Source organism: Notamacropus eugenii, chromosome 4 (genome assembly GCF_028372415.1).
Source record: "Notamacropus eugenii isolate mMacEug1 chromosome 4, mMacEug1.pri_v2, whole genome shotgun sequence".
Taxonomy (NCBI): domain Eukaryota; kingdom Metazoa; phylum Chordata; class Mammalia; order Diprotodontia; family Macropodidae; genus Notamacropus; species Notamacropus eugenii.
In genome coordinates, this window is record NC_092875.1 from 86,031,544 (window position 1) to 86,046,660 (window position 15,117).

At 50.2% G+C, this 15,117-nt stretch overlaps 2 protein-coding genes across 10 annotated transcripts in view; both read left to right on the forward strand.

Annotated features, from left to right (window-relative positions):
• Positions 1-272: 272 nt before the first annotated feature.
• On the forward strand, positions 273-9,235 carry MAF1 (MAF1 homolog, negative regulator of RNA polymerase III). 4 transcript variants are annotated; one of them, XM_072602680.1, is made up of 9 exons: positions 306-611; positions 1,837-1,980; positions 2,684-2,724; positions 5,747-5,875; positions 6,009-6,171; positions 6,388-6,509; positions 7,952-8,071; positions 8,197-8,334; positions 8,620-9,235. In XM_072602680.1, the coding sequence occupies exons 4-9, from the start codon at positions 5,769-5,771 to the stop codon at positions 8,639-8,641; spliced, it is 672 nt and encodes a 223-aa protein (XP_072458781.1). In that variant the 5' UTR covers positions 306-611; positions 1,837-1,980; positions 2,684-2,724; positions 5,747-5,768; the 3' UTR covers positions 8,642-9,235. The 4 variants fall into 4 exon arrangements, with proteins under 4 accessions (XP_072458779.1, XP_072458778.1, XP_072458781.1 ...); XM_072602681.1 differs by having other exon boundaries at positions 307-611; positions 6,012-6,171; XM_072602678.1 differs by lacking the exon at positions 2,684-2,724 and having other exon boundaries at positions 273-611; positions 6,012-6,171.
• A 97-nt stretch (positions 9,236-9,332) lies between these two features.
• The window catches only part of WDR97 (WD repeat domain 97), a 79,578-nt gene continuing 73,793 nt past the window's right edge, over positions 9,333-15,117 (forward strand). For 4 of the 6 annotated variants that reach the window (XM_072602671.1, XM_072602676.1, XM_072602674.1 and 1 more), the window contains exons 1-7: positions 9,333-10,555; positions 10,913-11,046; positions 11,292-11,920; positions 12,169-12,290; positions 12,729-13,494; positions 13,608-13,750; positions 14,854-15,096. In XM_072602671.1, the coding sequence (XP_072458772.1) occupies positions 10,423-10,555; positions 10,913-11,046; positions 11,292-11,920; positions 12,169-12,290; positions 12,729-13,494; positions 13,608-13,750; positions 14,854-15,096 (2,170 nt within the window). In that variant the 5' untranslated portion in view covers positions 9,333-10,422. The remainder of the gene's footprint in view (positions 10,556-10,912; positions 11,047-11,291; positions 11,921-12,168; positions 12,291-12,728; positions 13,495-13,607; positions 13,751-14,853; positions 15,097-15,117) is intronic. The other 2 variants (XM_072602672.1, XM_072602675.1) reach the window with 2 other exon arrangements.

Here is a 15,117-nt window from a genome sequence, read left to right on the forward strand (position 1 = left end):
AGGAGGGGGAGGGAGGCGGAACAGGGGACACAAGAATGGCAAGCGGCTTCACCAATGAGAAATAAGGCGGGGTCTGAAGACGCTAGAGGGGAACTACACCAATATGGGAGCTCCCCTACACACTAGACCAATCATTGGGGCGGGCGAATAGGCTGTAAAAAATGACGAGCGGAAATGGTAGCCAATAGCTATGAAGGACGTGATGAGCGGAGGACACCTAGACCAATGGGAACAGGTTGGTTAGCCCAGGGCGGGGAAGAAGAGCCCAATCATCAAGGCGGAATCCGTAGTGGGGGCGGGGCCGGGCCTAGCGGGCGCTTGTTGTTCTCGGGGTGAGGGAGGCGGAGGCGGCTTCCTCTGTGTGTCTGTCTCTACTTGTGTTGCCGTAGTCGGGCCCTGAAGGCAGCCGGAGCCAGGTCGGCGGTGGGGCCATGTCGCGGAGGTCGCCCGCGCAGGCGGGCGGGACCCAGAGGAGAAGGCTGTCGCTGCGAAGTTTTCCTCGGATACAGCGCGGCCCGCACGGAGGCCGCAGCGTCGTAGCCCCCAGGGACTGAGGAGCCTCTCGGACCCCTGGATTTCCTGGTGCCCCGCAGACGGACGCCCCCAGCCAGGTTGGTGTCGCCGACGCCTTGGTGTCTGTCTCTTAGACTACAGCTCCCAGCAGTCCCCGCACCCTCCCTTTTCGCCTTCCAGCGCCGCACTGCCTCCTGGGAGTTGTAGTTCCTGGGGGGCGGGGTTTGACCTGGGTTCTGGGAGGGGTGAGCTGGGAGCGGACTCTGGGGAGGCTCAGATTCCATTAGGTGCTAGTGTATGGAGCCGCCCCTTCCTTCTGTGGAGATCTCTAAGTGCTTTAAGCAACCTGGCATACCAATCCAGGTAAAGGAGACTCGGCCTTGTTCATTGGGGGTGGAGGGAGGGAGGGAATGGAGGCGTCTTGGATTGGTTGGTGACCGACTCCCTCGGGTTTGGCTTTGGATTTCCCTTCCTCTCTCCTCCCCGGGGGCCCTTCTGCTGAGCCTCCAGAGGTTCCTGGACAGCTTCCTACACTGCCCGCTCCCCCGTCCTCTCCAGGCTGAGCAGCCCCTGGGGCGATAGATAAGACCTATCCACACACACATTCACACACATACATATGTACGCTAACATTTATACACACACACACACATATACACACACAAATATACATGTATACTGACTTTTACATATATATGTATATGTATACATATATACATACATGTATTTTATATACACACACACACACACACATATATTTACACTAAGGGGAGGGAAGAGTGACTGTCAGAGGGGTTTGTAAGTGCTTGGAAATCATGGTGAAACCTCAGGTCATTGCTTGGGAGAGAAGGAGACACCCTAAACTGGACCTGAGCCCTACATCTCCTCTTTCCTCTTGGGTAAGGGGATCTCTTTCCCTCCCTGATACCAGAGCCCTCCAGCAGGGGAGGGACTGGAGTTCTGGTGTCTTAGGGTTTAGATGTGGGAAAGGAGGTATGTTTGCCTCAGGTTGGCACTTGGTCCCCCTGCCTGCTGTTCTCTCCACTAGCTCTGGGCCAGGGCCAGGTCTCTGCTTGTTTACAGTTTCTCCACTTACAAGGCAGGCAGCTTGTGTGTATGGGGAAGGGAAAGTGAAAGACTGGGGAGATACCCAGGCCTGGCTGGGATTGGAGATAAGACACACAAGATCCGTTTTTTTTCTGGGACCTGAGGCCTTGCCATGGTAGGAGGAGGTGGTTGTGAAATTTTAACAATGACCTTCCCTACCCCTCTCTCAAACTAAACAACTCAGAGCCACAGTGACATTCCCCGTGTTCCCAACAGGCACTTCTTTGCTGCCCTAAACCAAGGCTCTTGACTTCCCTGTCCCTGGCCCCTGCAGAAGATGAAGCTCTTAGAAAACTCCAGTTTTGAAGCGATCAACTCCCAGCTAACAGTGGAGACTGGTGATGCTCACATCATTGGCAGGTGAGGCCCTCAGCCCCTCAAGGTCTCTCTGCCCTAAGGAGAGGCACTTAATTTGAGAAGGGCCCTGAGGTTTCTTCCCCTGTGAAGGTAAGGGGAAGGCAGTGTGGTTAGTGACTCCACCCTCCCATTTCCTTCCTCTCTTTTACCCCCCTTCCCCACCATTTCACTCACTGCAGCCTTTACATCTTGTTTCTAAGGCCAGGTGTTCTTGACTTCCCAAAATATGTGGAAGGATTGGAGGTTCTGTAAGAATTGACCCTAGAATGCAGTTAGGCTGGACACATAGTGGAGGGGAGTGGTGTCAAAGCAAATAGAAGCAGGGGCTATTAATCTGTTTGTAAGGCTCTGTAGGAGCCACTTGTTGACTTAGTTTTAAAATGTAATATTGTCTCTCCTTTAGTTTATTTTTATTTTGTTAAATATTTCCCAGTTACACTTTAATCTGGTTTGGATTGCATTTGGAAGTGTTTCAGGCTGCTGCCATGTGTTTGACACCTCTGGTGTAGTAGAGTGTCAGTCCTAGAATCAGGAGGGTTCAAATCTAGTTTTTGATAATGGGTAATACTACTCTAGGTCTCAGTGTCCTCCTCCATAAAATGAGGGCATTGTATTAGGTGGCCTTTAACATCTCTTCCAGCTCGATCTATGATCCTATGATCCCTCATAACCCTAATCCTTGTCCTCTTCTTCCTCTCTGTTTTAGGTACTGCCTCCCAACAAATATATCTGCCATCCATCCCCTGTGTATGTGTCCATCCAGTTTCCTATCTTTTACTTGTATCTAACCCCCATGTTTGTATCCAGGCTTATAACCTTTTCTCCATTACTGTTTGTCCCCATTTTCTGTTCCCTGGAGTGTGTTCAGGTCCATTTCAGATTCCTCACCTGCATCAACTCACAGAATGTTAAGTATTAGAAAGGTACCTTGGAGACCATTAAGTTCCCCTCCTCACCCTCTCTTTTCTTCCTCTCTCCTTCCTTCCCCTCCTCTCCCCTCCTTTCCCCTTTCCTTCCTTTCTCTCCCTTCACCTCCCCACATTTTATAACTGGAACAGCTGAGACCCACAAAGCAGAAATTCAATTCATCGCATATTTATTAAGACCTTGCTTTTCTGCAGAACTCTATGCTAGGTCTGGGGGAAGACGTAAAGTAGGTAATTTAATTACCCAACATTTGTCAAGCCCTACTGTGTGCTCTGCTATAGCTTGGAATTCAAAGACAAGATCAAAATATCCTTTCCATCAGGGTCTCTATTCTACAGGGAGAATACAACATGTGCCTAAACTAGTAAATATAAGGTAATTTTGAATAGGACTAGAGCATGAAGGACTTGGGAAATAAAGACATAACTTCAAAGACACTTGAGTTTAAAGGAGGATAAAGAATATAAGGAATATGAGAGCTGGATGTTAGGAGAAAATACATGCTAATACTGGAGGGTGGCTTGTGCAAGTACTTAGAGTCAAGGGATTGAAGGCCAACTTTTTGGAACAACTTGTAATCCATTTTGATTAGAACATAACATAAAGAGGAGTAATGAGACATGAGGCTAGTAAGGTTAGGGAGCCCTTGAAGACTTTTGAACTTGGCAGTGACTTGGTCAGGACTTTGTCCTAGGAAGATTATGATGGCATCTCTTCGAGGATTACATAGAGGAAAGATCAGAAGTAGAGAGATCAACTAAATGGCTATTACAGTAGTCCACCTGAAAAGTAACGAGACCCAAGCTGTAGTAATGGCCCTCTAAGTGAAGAGTGCAGATTAGATGTGGAGGTAGACCTGGCACCTGATTGGTTGTAGGATAGGGAAGGATCAAGGATGATTCTGAGATTACAAACTTGGATGATGTTAGTATCCTTCACAGAGACAGGGAAGATGATGAGTTCAGCGTTGGACATTCAGAGTTGAGATAGTGATGGGACATTGAGGAAGATGTGTCCAACAGACATTTAGTCTTGCATTTGGAGATGCAATAGATACATTAGGTTGGGATGCATAGATTTTGCAGTTCTCTGTCTAGTGATGGTAATTGAACCTGATGAGGTCTCTAAAGAAGAGGGTGTAGAAAGAATGTCCAGAACTGCCCTGGAGGACACTGGGACACAGATGATGAATGAGCAGAGAAGTAGTCAGACAGGTAAGAAGAAAACTAAGAGAGAGTGCAGAGGCCGAGGAAGGAAGGTGAAATAGGACAGCTGAGAAAAGACCATTGGATTTGAAGTAGACAGCAAAGCAGTGAAATAAAGGCAAGGTAATAGTTTAAGGAGTCAGGTTTAGGTTTTTAAGAATTGAGGATGCTTGGACATTTTTTAGGTGGCAGATAAACTTGTAGAAATGAGGATATTGAAGATGAAAGAGAAGGAAGGAGTGATGGAGTTACACTGGAGGCAGGGATTAAGGGCAGAAGCAATGGCAAAAAGGGTCATTTCTTCCTCAGAGACTAAATCAAAGGAGGAACAGACATGAAAATATAAAGAGTGGTTTTGAGATGCAGAGGAGAGTTGGTGAAGGCCCCAATTTTCTCAGTAAAAATAGCCATTGAGCTGATTTGATAAGAGAGAAGGGAGATAATAGAATAGGGGATTCAAAGAGATTGAGAACAGCTACTCTGGAGATTGTGCTTGGTGGTCATGGATCACCGTGTAGTAGTGAGCTCCCAGTTGAGACCCTTCTAGTACAGGTCCTTGTTATTTGGACTATTGCAGAGTCTCCCAACAAGTTTTCTGGCTCCTAATCTCTCCCATCTCCAAAACATCCTTAGTATCCAGAGACATTTTCTTCACACATTGATATGGTCATGTTATTCTTGCGTTCAAAAATCTTGATTGGTGTCCTCAAATGAAAATCAGATTCCCTGTCCTGTCACACAGGGTGCTTCATGACCTGCTTTCAATTTGCCTTTCCAATCTTAGTTCATGTTTTTCCTAGCCATTCCATTTGTACTCCAGCAGAAATGAACAACTATCTTCTAAACATACCCTGCACCAGAACACTTTTATATCTTGCCTTTGCTCAGACGGTTCCCTCTGCTCCTCCTTTGCACTCTTTGTCAGTGGAATTCCTGCCCGTTCTTTCCTACTCAACTCAAATGCATCTCAGACCTCTTATGGCATTTTATAGGATCGTGGATTTAGGGCTGCAAGGAAGATGAAAGTCTATTCGATAGTCCTTTGTTTTATAACTTCAGAAGGTGTTTTTATTATTGTATATTAAGGTTATCTCCATAAATCTCTACTAGACTTAAGCTCCTGGAGGGTAAGAATCAATTGTATCTCTTTCACTGCCCAGTTGTTTGTTGCATAAATGAATGTAGGGCTGGAAAGTGAATTTAGGGGAATTGGGAACTTCCTGGAGGGAGTGAAAACCATTTGCATTGGGCTTTAAAAAGGGACAAGTAGGGATCACCCCAAGGAAAATTTGAATCAAGGCAGGAAAATGAGATGTGTGTAGAAGATAGTGAGTCTTCTGATGACATCATAGGGGCATGTTGAGCTCCCTGGTTAGTGGAAAGTGCACTGGACTTGAGATCAGGAGGGATCTGGGTTCAAATTCTGGCTCTGACAGTTACTAGCTACAAGTCATTTAACTTCCCTGCACCTCAGTTTCCTTTTTATCTTTATATGACCTACTTCTTAGGGCTATTGGGAGAAACTTTACAGACTTCAAAGCTCTAGGAATATGAGTTGTGGTTGTTTCCTGACTTCTAGTCCTGTGCTCTTTACATTCTCCACCCTCATCTGTGGATCCCTCCCCCCCTCCCCCCAGGATCGAGAGTTACTCCTGTAAGATGGCAGGGGACGACAAGCACATGTTCAAGCAGTTCTGCCAGGAGGGCCGGCCCCATGTGCTAGAGGCTCTGTCGCCCCCTCAGACCTCTGGCCTCAGCCCCAGCAGGTATGGTCTGTCCTATAGGAAAGATGGGTTCTCCAAACCCCAGGGGAAGGGTACCCAGGGATTCTGAACTGGGGGTGGCAGATGGGAACTGCCAGAAGTGGGGTGGGGAAGAATGACAGGGCCATGTCCCTAGCAGGCTGAGCAAGGGAGGGGAAGAAGAAGGACCACTGAGTGATAAGTGCAGCCGAAAGACCCTCTTCTATCTGATTGCCACTCTCAACGAGTCCTTCCGGCCTGATTATGACTTCAGCACCGCTAAGAGCCACGAATTCAGCCGAGAACCTAGCCTCAATTGGGTGAGAGAAGAGGCACCTGGTGGGGGTGGGGAGTGGGGCTGGTCATTTTTGCAGCTGGGCAGAGTGTGTTGGGGGAGCATGGCTTTAGTGGTGGGTGGAAAGCTAGAACAGGCCCCTGCCCCACATCTTTGTCCTTTGGCCATGAGACGTTGCTTATGTTGGGAATGACCAAAATATTCTTGTCATTATTCCTCCCTTCCCACATCCTTCCTCCAGGTGGTGAACTCAGTAAATTGCAGCCTGTTCTCTGCAGTTCGTGAGGACTTTACTGCCCTGAAGCCCCAGCTCTGGAATGCAGTAGATGAAGAGATTTGCCTGTCTGAATGTGATATCTACAGGTGGGAATCCAAGAGGGATTTGGAAGTTAGTCAGAGCATGTACAGGGGACTGTTAGGACAGTTTGTGCTCCTGGCTACACCTCAGAAGCCTTTGCTGGATCATCATTCAGGTCTGGCTGACTGCATGTTTGCCCTCACTCTGTCCTAGACCACCTTCTCTTTTATACTTGGATCCTTGGGCAGTCTGGCGAAGGCTGTGGACCTCTTCCAAGAATGTTTTTTGAATGCACAAAATAAAATACGTGGGATTACAAAGGAAACCAATTATATTTTAGTACAGTTGTCAAAATATTTTAAAAAAACAAATTCACAGGTTCAAGTTAAGATCCCCTTTTCTGTACATTTAGTGACTTATCAACTTGCAGGGATTCTGATGTACATACATATCCAGCTCTCATCTGTTCCTACAAACTTTCTGTCAAACATCTCTACTTTGATGTCCCATAGGCATCTCAAAGTCAGTATCTCCAAAATGGAACTAATAATCTTTCTCTCAAACCCACCCCTCCTTTGTATAACTTTCCTGTGTATACCAAGGTCACTACTATCCTTCCAGTCACCCAGGTTCACAACCTCATAGTCATCCTCAACTTGCCCCTCTCCCTCATTTCCCATATTCAGTCAGTTGCCAACTCTTGTCAAATTTCCCCCTCTTCTAACATTATCCAACCCCTTGTTTCATTCACATGGTCCCCACCCTTATGGTCATGGTTTAGGCCTTCATCACTTAGACCATTGCAGTAACTTCCTTATTGGTCTCCCTGCATCCTATTTCTTCCCTCTCTACCACTACAGAGCTGATATTCTTAAAGCGCTGGTCTGACTGTTCATTCCTTACTCAAGAAGATCGAGTGCTTTCCTGTTACCTCTTGGATAAAATAGAAACTGTTTAACATTTTAAATTCCTTCCCATTAAGATCCCAGTGCATCCTTCCAGACTGGCTTCACATTGTTCTCCCAGTGCTAAGCTCACTATTCCATCTTCAGTATTGGTGCCTTCCTGCAGTCTTACTGGACATCTCCTTTCCCCACCTCTGCCTCTTCTAATGTCTGGGACTAGATGTCCTTCAGGGCCCAAATTTCAGGTGGCACTTTGCTATACCAGAGGAGCCTTTAGTCGTCCTGTAGTTTGCTGTTATTTTCATCACCTGGAAACTACTTTTATTTGTATTGAGTGTTTACTTAAAGTACACATTCCCCCAGTAGACTGTGCTCTTAGACAATAGAAACTTTCATCTTTTGTATGCTCGCCACCCAATACAACTGTATACAGTTGCCTGGCCCATAGCAGACACTTAATGAATTGAAGCCACCTATCTTCATTCTTCTTTCTTGTTTGGGGTTCTCTCACCCCAAATAAGATGTCTGAGGTGGGAGTGGGGGTGTTCAGCAACCCATGGGGATCTCTAACTTTGTCCCACCCCTCCCACTCCACCCGCCAGCTACAATCCTGACCTGGACTCTGACCCCTTTGGTGAAGATGGAAGCCTCTGGTCCTTCAACTACTTTTTCTACAACAAGCGACTCAAGCGAATTGTTTTCTTCAGCTGTCGATCGATCAGGTCTGAGCCAGGGCCTCTGCCCTCAGCTCTCCTCCTGGGGCCAGTTGGGCTGTGTGTATGTGGGGGAAGGGATGTCAGGGCTGGAAAGGGCTCCTAAGGCCACATCTCCCCTGCTCCTCCCACAGTGGCTCCACATACACTCGATCAGAAGCTGGCCATGAACTGGACATGGACTTGGGAGAGGAGGAAGAGGAAGAGGAAGAAGAAAGAGGGGGTAGCAGCAGTGAGGGGGCAACAGAGGAAACCAGCACCATGGAGGACAGGTTTGCCTTCAGGATTGGGGCTACTTCGCAGCATCTTCTCCCTCACACTGGCCCATCCACGAGAGGGGGGAGTTCTCAATAAACTAGTTTTTCTCTACTCAACTTCCATCCCTTAATCCGTCTCTTGACCCTGATCTTTCAGACACCTCACCCCCCTGTCTTTGCTGCCCCCTGCATCCCCCTATTTCTCTTCCTATCTCAGCTTTTAGAATTGACCAACTCAACTTCTTTCTCTTCCCTTTTTGGGCTCCTGACTATAAATACCCTTCTGTCCTCTGTTCTTAGGCTCCAGGTGATCTGCATGTGAGAGGTACAGGAACCCATCATCTTCACTGCTCTTGGGCGAGGACTTTTCCTGTCTGCTCGACCCCCTTGGGCCCCCCATTTGGCCATCCCTCTGCAACCAGCTGGGCTTAGCCCTCCTAGCACTTTGGCTCCAGACTGTGAGCAACCAACTTTCCCCCAACTTTTCTCAGTCCTACAGAACCAGCACCAGAGCCCCTGCCTTTTCCCTCATGCTGCCTAGCCCTGGACTCTTGGGGAAGGATTGAGTCCCACTGACTGTGTCCTTGGAGGTGGCAGGGCTAGCTTTGACTTGCTCCCTCTGGCTCCCAGATTGTATTTTTATATTTTGTATAGGGGCATTAGCTCCTCTTTTCCCCACCACACTCCACCCCAAATCCCTCGGGGCAGGTGGAGGTCTGTATGTACTCTGGGCCCACTGGTAGCTGGTCTGGATTCTGGGCACAGCCTTCACCTAGTGGTGCCAGGGCAGGGCAGGATGGGTCCCATGCCCCAGGCCCCTCCTACCTCGGTCCAGCCCTGAAGGGCAGCCAGTGTGCACTGAGGGGTCACTTTGCTGCAGTTCTGTGTTTGTCTCCAATAAAGTTTCTGTGACTTAGCTTTGAGTGCCTAGGCTGGGGGGAGAGGGGAAAGATGTATCTAGATCCAACTGGGATGGAAGTGGTAAGGAAGAGAGATGAAGGTGACACAGCGGCAGGGGCATAGCCCGATTGCGTGTAGGGTGGCCTCATACCTGGATAGAGGTTCCCTAACGTCGAGCACAATTCTTGCTTGAAGAGGGAAGGGGGAGGGGTCTGGCTCAGCGGTCTCCTAGCAGCCGAGGGTGGAGCGGTAGAAGTGACCGGTACAGGATTCTGGCTGTAGGTGAATTCTAGTGAGAGGGGATCAAGTCCCAAAATACCGAGCCATTTGTTTAAGCAAGTCTGTTGGAGTCAAGTGGGGAAGTGGTTTTCCCCTACCCGGAAAAATGCTGTCCGGAGGGTTATGGTCACACATGACCCAGGTCTGCCCCAGGATTGGACATTGCTATGGGAGGAGTTACAGAGGAGAGTGCAACAATGCCGGGCACAGTCCTAAGGGTGGGGGCCCTTGTGAGAGGGGTGTGGTAGTGTGGGGTTGGGTCTCAGGACTGTCGGGAGGGGTGGTGCGTTGTTACAGGAAGAAACTGGTAGCGTGAGATGTGGAGGTCTGGACGAAGAGAGCGCTGTTAGGGGGAGGAATCCTGGAAACAGTCAAGAAAGACGATCCTGCCGATGTGGTTTGGGGGGGAGTGCATGGGCGACCCTGAGAGTTAGTTAAGGGTGTCTGTCAGTATACCTCGCAGTACCACCCAGAGAGAAAAGTGGAGGGATGAGAAAGGTATGGTGATGGGGAATGAGCTCACTATGAAGAACTTGTCATTGGAGGAACTGGAGGGTGGGACATGCTACTCTGAAGGGTATTAAACTCTGAGAGAAGTGATGAAAGAATTCGTTCTGGGGAGGGCACTGCTATTGGCAATGGGGAAATCTAGGACGGCACTACTGTGGAGACAGGAGTACCGAGAGGTGTGGCCACAGGACTCCCCCACGGTAGGGAAACACTGCTTAGGAGTGGCTGTCCTGTGAGGTGCAGTTATGTGGGAGGGTGGCATCGGCTCTGTTACGTGGAGTCGCTTTAATAGGGGGGCACTGTCCCCTTAGGGGTGCAGAGGACGGACCCTGCCCCTCTGAGCGCTGATACTGCGAGGGGAGCTGTACCTGGGGTGACGAGCGGCAGCCCCCAACCCCAGGTCTCAGAGCCGCAATGGATCCGAAAAACCCCAAGGTAGACCAGTCAAAAGGTCAAAGCGACTCTAAAACGGATCAGCCTGAGATGGCGGAAGAACCGCCACAGGAGCTGGAAGTTGAAAACCAGGACAATGACCAGGTTCGGTCAGGTGAGCTTCGAAATGAATCGGAGTCGGAAAAGATTTTAGTACAGGAGAACACTAAGATGTCACCACCAGATCCCGCCCTCTTCTACTTTTCCCGTTTTGGGGAAAGTAGGTATTTGGCCCCGCCTTTCCCGCCCTTTTCCCACTTCCTGTAATTGAGAACTCTGGCCTTTCCAAACTACTCCTGGGGCTCTGCAGACAAGGTGCCTACTTCTTCCTGAGGACAGAGAAGGCAGGTTCTTCCCTAGTCCCAGGTCCGTTCTCATCTTTAGGGCCCATTGTGTAGTGGGACAGGAGAAAGGGGACAGGGAGGATTCTAGGGTTATGCCTGCCCTATACCTTGATATTCCTGTCCAAAAGCCGAGGACGTGACCACAACGACGACGACGGGCTCCTTGTCCTCGAACGAGCTGTGGTGGAGTATCATGCCTTTCTCACGGGCCCGCCGCCTCTGGCTGGTGTTGCGTGCTGGCTTGTACCGTTTAGTGGAAAGGGTAGGTAGGGACCCGGCCCCCTTCCTGTTTCTGCTGTACTGTCCAGTTCCATCTATGATGCCACGTGCTTGTCCCCTGCGATGTCCCCCTGCATTCCCCTGTTGGGTGTCCTCCCCCAATACATAAGCCTCTGGGCAGTCTTTGCACAGCCGGGTCTCTTTTCCCAACGTGGAGCTCACCCCAACTCTGGCGCCTGTTGAGCCTGCGAAGCTTCCACCTCACCAAAAGACCTGTTCTCTCTTCAGATGAAACGCGCCGAGATGCAGGTGGCGCACTTGACACACGGGCTAGAATTCCTGCGGCGCTTGGAGATGCCCACAGGGCTACTGGCAGTGGCGCAAGATGTGGAAAGTTCACGCCTGGTGCTCCTGGATGGTGCTGGCCAATTGTATCTGCATGCCGAAGATGGCTGGGCCCGTGGTCGTACCTATGTGCCAGCAGACCTCACAGGGCTTGTGGCCCTCGTGGGTTTTCAGCACCTGGGCCAGAACCCAGGACGCTTTTTAGGCTGGGGGCCCGAAGGAATGGTAGTACTGAGCGAGAACCTGCAACTGCTTTCCCGCAACTCTTTGGACCCATCCCAAATGCCCGTGTGCTGTGCTTTATTGCCTGGAAAGGGGATGGTGGCCATTGGCGAGGAGGGTGGTAGATTGTCAATATGGGAGTTTCGAGGTGGTGGCCGGCGTCTAGTGCTGGCAGCTACGATTCCGTCGCCCCCAAGCCAGGGACAATCATACCCTGTCAGCCGAATTGCTGTAGATATGGTACCTCCTGGGGTCTTCCCTCGCTGCTTTGCTGTCCGCAGAGCTGAGCTGCTCACTTATGACCTGGCTACCTGCTCAATTACTGATGTGCGCAGGAAACTACACAAAACGTGAGAGAGGTGGAAATGACCGACTGGAGGGGGTGGAGCGAAGGAAGGGGGCTCTGGGATTCACTGAGAAGAAAGGGAAGGAAGCAAGGGAAGGGGGAAGGGAGTGGGACAGCCTACGGCTTACCGGGAAGGCAGCGTAGAAAGCCAAAGTTCTGACGCTGAGACCGTATAGCAAGCAACCTTCTGGCATACATGGCACGTCTTGCAGAGGGGTCTTAGATAAGTTTAACCCTCTGTTCCTACCCTAGCATAATCTCGGATGTGGTGTACTGTGATGCCGCAGAAGTTGTGGTAACAGCCTCTAGAGACAGCACTGTGAAGGTGTGGGACGCTGACTGGCAAATTCGCAGCGTTTTTGTGGGGCACACAGGTAATGAGGGGGATACAGTGTCCAGACCACCAGTTTTCCATATTTCACAAGTCTCCTCTAAATCGGCCCTACTCGGTAACCTAGGATCCCTGGGGCCTCCTGATGTCTGCGATCCCTTCTATTCACCCCATTTACCATCAAGATGCAGTACCCCTCGTTATCTGGCTCCACTCTTTACTTCTAACGTGTACCAGTTACTGCCCTATGACATATCACCCATTCCCATGACGTGGAACCCTCTGCCACCTTGCCCTTGCTTTCCCTTGCCTTTCGGTTTCTCCCACTTCGGTCGTTCATCCCTCCTTTCCCCGTACAATGCAAACGTGTCCCATTCCCATGAGGTAGTCCCTGCCTGCAAACCTGGTCTGTATCTCCTGTCTCAACTCCTGAGGTGTGTTTCCTGTTACTGGTGACATGTGCCATGTCCGGATCCCACAGGTCCAGTAACGGCTTTGACCGTGTTGCCCCGGTCAGTGCTGGTGCTGTCAGCATCCCAGGACATGACTCTGCGCACTTGGAACCTGGAAACGGCGCAGCAAGTGGGAGAAGTGTCTCTTCGGAGTCATTCGGACGCCGTTTCGGGAGTGCGACAGGACACCGGGAACGACGATGAGATGTCGCCCCCCTCTACCCCTAGCAACTACTGCGAGACTGTGTGCCGTCTTTGGGCACCAGGGAGACCTGGCGCTCCTCTGCTGGCGCAGGGCTTGGCGTACCTGGAGCTGTGGATGGTGCGCGAGCTACACCACCCTCTGGTGTCCCTTAGCTCCTGCGTGCAAAGTCTGGAATTGGCGCCTTCGCTGCCACAGCCAGAACGGGATATTCTGCCGCAGCGCCTCGTAGGCAGATGCGCTGATGGCACGGTGCGCATCTTCTCAGCAGTGACTGGAAAGATGATTTCCGCGCTGCTACTGGCGCCTGGAGAGATGGCTGTAGCCACGGCCTATTGCTTACCTCGAGAGGTCCTGCTGGTACTGACCCAAGAAGGGATCTTGATCCGCGCCAATGCAGCACGCTCCCCCATGCCCGTGGTCCGCCGACTGCAGCCACTTCAGCTGCCAGAGGCGCGTCCAAGCTGCCTCCACCTGATTAGCCACATCGTTGACCAGGCGCGGGCCTATAGCTCTTGGGAAGGCGTGCGGAATCGTGGCGGGGAGCTCCGCAAGAAGAGCTGGATGGGCACTACGTGGGAAGACAGGAATAGGTGAGCACACTGACCCTGGGGAGCCCGCGGGGTTTGGAATTTGGAGGGAGTGGCGGGGGCCACCAGAACCCAGGGCGTGGGAGAGGTGGTGATGTCCCTCCTCTGGACCGTAGGTTCTTGCCAGTGTTAGGCTACATGGATGGCACGATCGCAGTGCTGGATTGGCAGTCTTGCCGCAAGCTCTATCACACAGAAGCCCACGGCCCAGGCTCCACGACTACCATTGCTTCAAGTTTGCAGAGTCTGGTGACAGCTGGTCAGCAAGCCCCACCCTCTTCTCCTGCCCAATCTTCACACCTTCTGCTCCTTCCTTTATCCAACCTCCTCCTCTCTCTCCAAACAGGTTTTCACCCCTTCCTCCCTGTGGACCCCCACATCACCTAACCTGAACCCCCGGCCCCACATCCCTCCTCCTTCCTGACCTCACTCCTTCCCCTCTTCACATACATTTCCCAATTCTTCCCCTTTCACTGGTCCTCCCTAACCATGTTCTTTCCCCTTCCTGGTCCCGTTTCCCATGTTCCTCCAAAGCAGGCACTATTTTTTAAATTTAAATTTATTGATTATTTTTGGGCACAGTCTCATTACCCAATTGCCTAATGCCTTTCTCCTTCCTATCTCAGAGAACCATCACTTAAGACAAAGAATTGAAAGAAAGAATTTAAAAGTTCAGCAAAATTAACCAACCTATCAAGCAAGTCTGACATAATACGCAGTATTCTTCACTCAGAGGTTCTCACCTCTGTAGAAGAGGGAGGGATTTCTCCTTTGGGGCCAAGCTTGGTCATTATAATTTCATGGAATTCACTTTTGTTTTGTTGTTTGCATTGTACTTTCCATTTAGGCATTGTGTTTATTTTCCTGGTTCTGTTTACTTCACATTGCATCAGATGTTTCAAGTCTTCCCATGTTCTGTGTTCATCCTTTCTACAATTTGTTCAGCTGTTTCGCAACTGATGGAGCACCTACTTTGGGTCTCTTTTAGGGGGAAAGAAAATGCTTCTATACGTATTTTGTTTTATATATTAGACCCTTCTGTCTTTGATCTCCTTGGGGTATGTGTTTAGCAGTGTACTTTTGGGTCAATATCATTTTCTTAGCATAATCCCAAATCAAAACAGCTGCTCTGATGGTCCAACTTCCAAAAGACTTCAAGCCCTGCCCTGATACTCTGAGAGACTCCTTGGCCTCACCCCATGGCAATCAACCAAACCCTGTCCCAGAAGCCTCTGCTCACCCCTCCTAGTGATTCTCTCCCCACCCTTTACCTCCTTCTTCCCAGGGTCCTGTCCTTCAGGCATCCTGATGTCCACCAGTAGGCAAGCTCCCTGATATCTCCTCTTCTTTCTGTGGGGACAGGCACAGACATGACTGTAAAGTTGTGGCGAGTATTTCCCTACTCAGAAGAGAGCCTGACCTTGATTCGGACATTTTTCTGCTACCAGTCAACTGTGGCATTGTGTACCATGGGTTCTCGTGTTACTGTGGCTTTTGAGGACCCCTCCAGTGCTACCTACAGCTTGGTGCAGTATGGGTCAGCTGATGGCAATGACATACGTCATGACCATTCCCCCCTGGATGACCCCACAGACCACATCACAGGTCAGCAGTCTCATTTGGTAA

What these genes read in the sequence shown, in the direction of transcription:
- MAF1 (XM_072602677.1), top strand. Translation starts at nt 1,898, where the DNA reads ATGAAGCTCTTAGAAAACTCCAGTTTTGAAGCGATCAACTCCCAGCTA. An exon ending in GATGCTCACATCATTGGCAG is followed by an intron (nt 1,981 to 5,746) that starts GTGAGGCCCTCA and finishes CCCTCCCCCCAG; the next exon opens with GATCGAGAGTTACTCCTGTA. An exon ending in GAGAACCTAGCCTCAATTGG is followed by an intron (nt 6,172 to 6,387) that starts GTGAGAGAAGAG and finishes TCCTTCCTCCAG; the next exon opens with GTGGTGAACTCAGTAAATTG.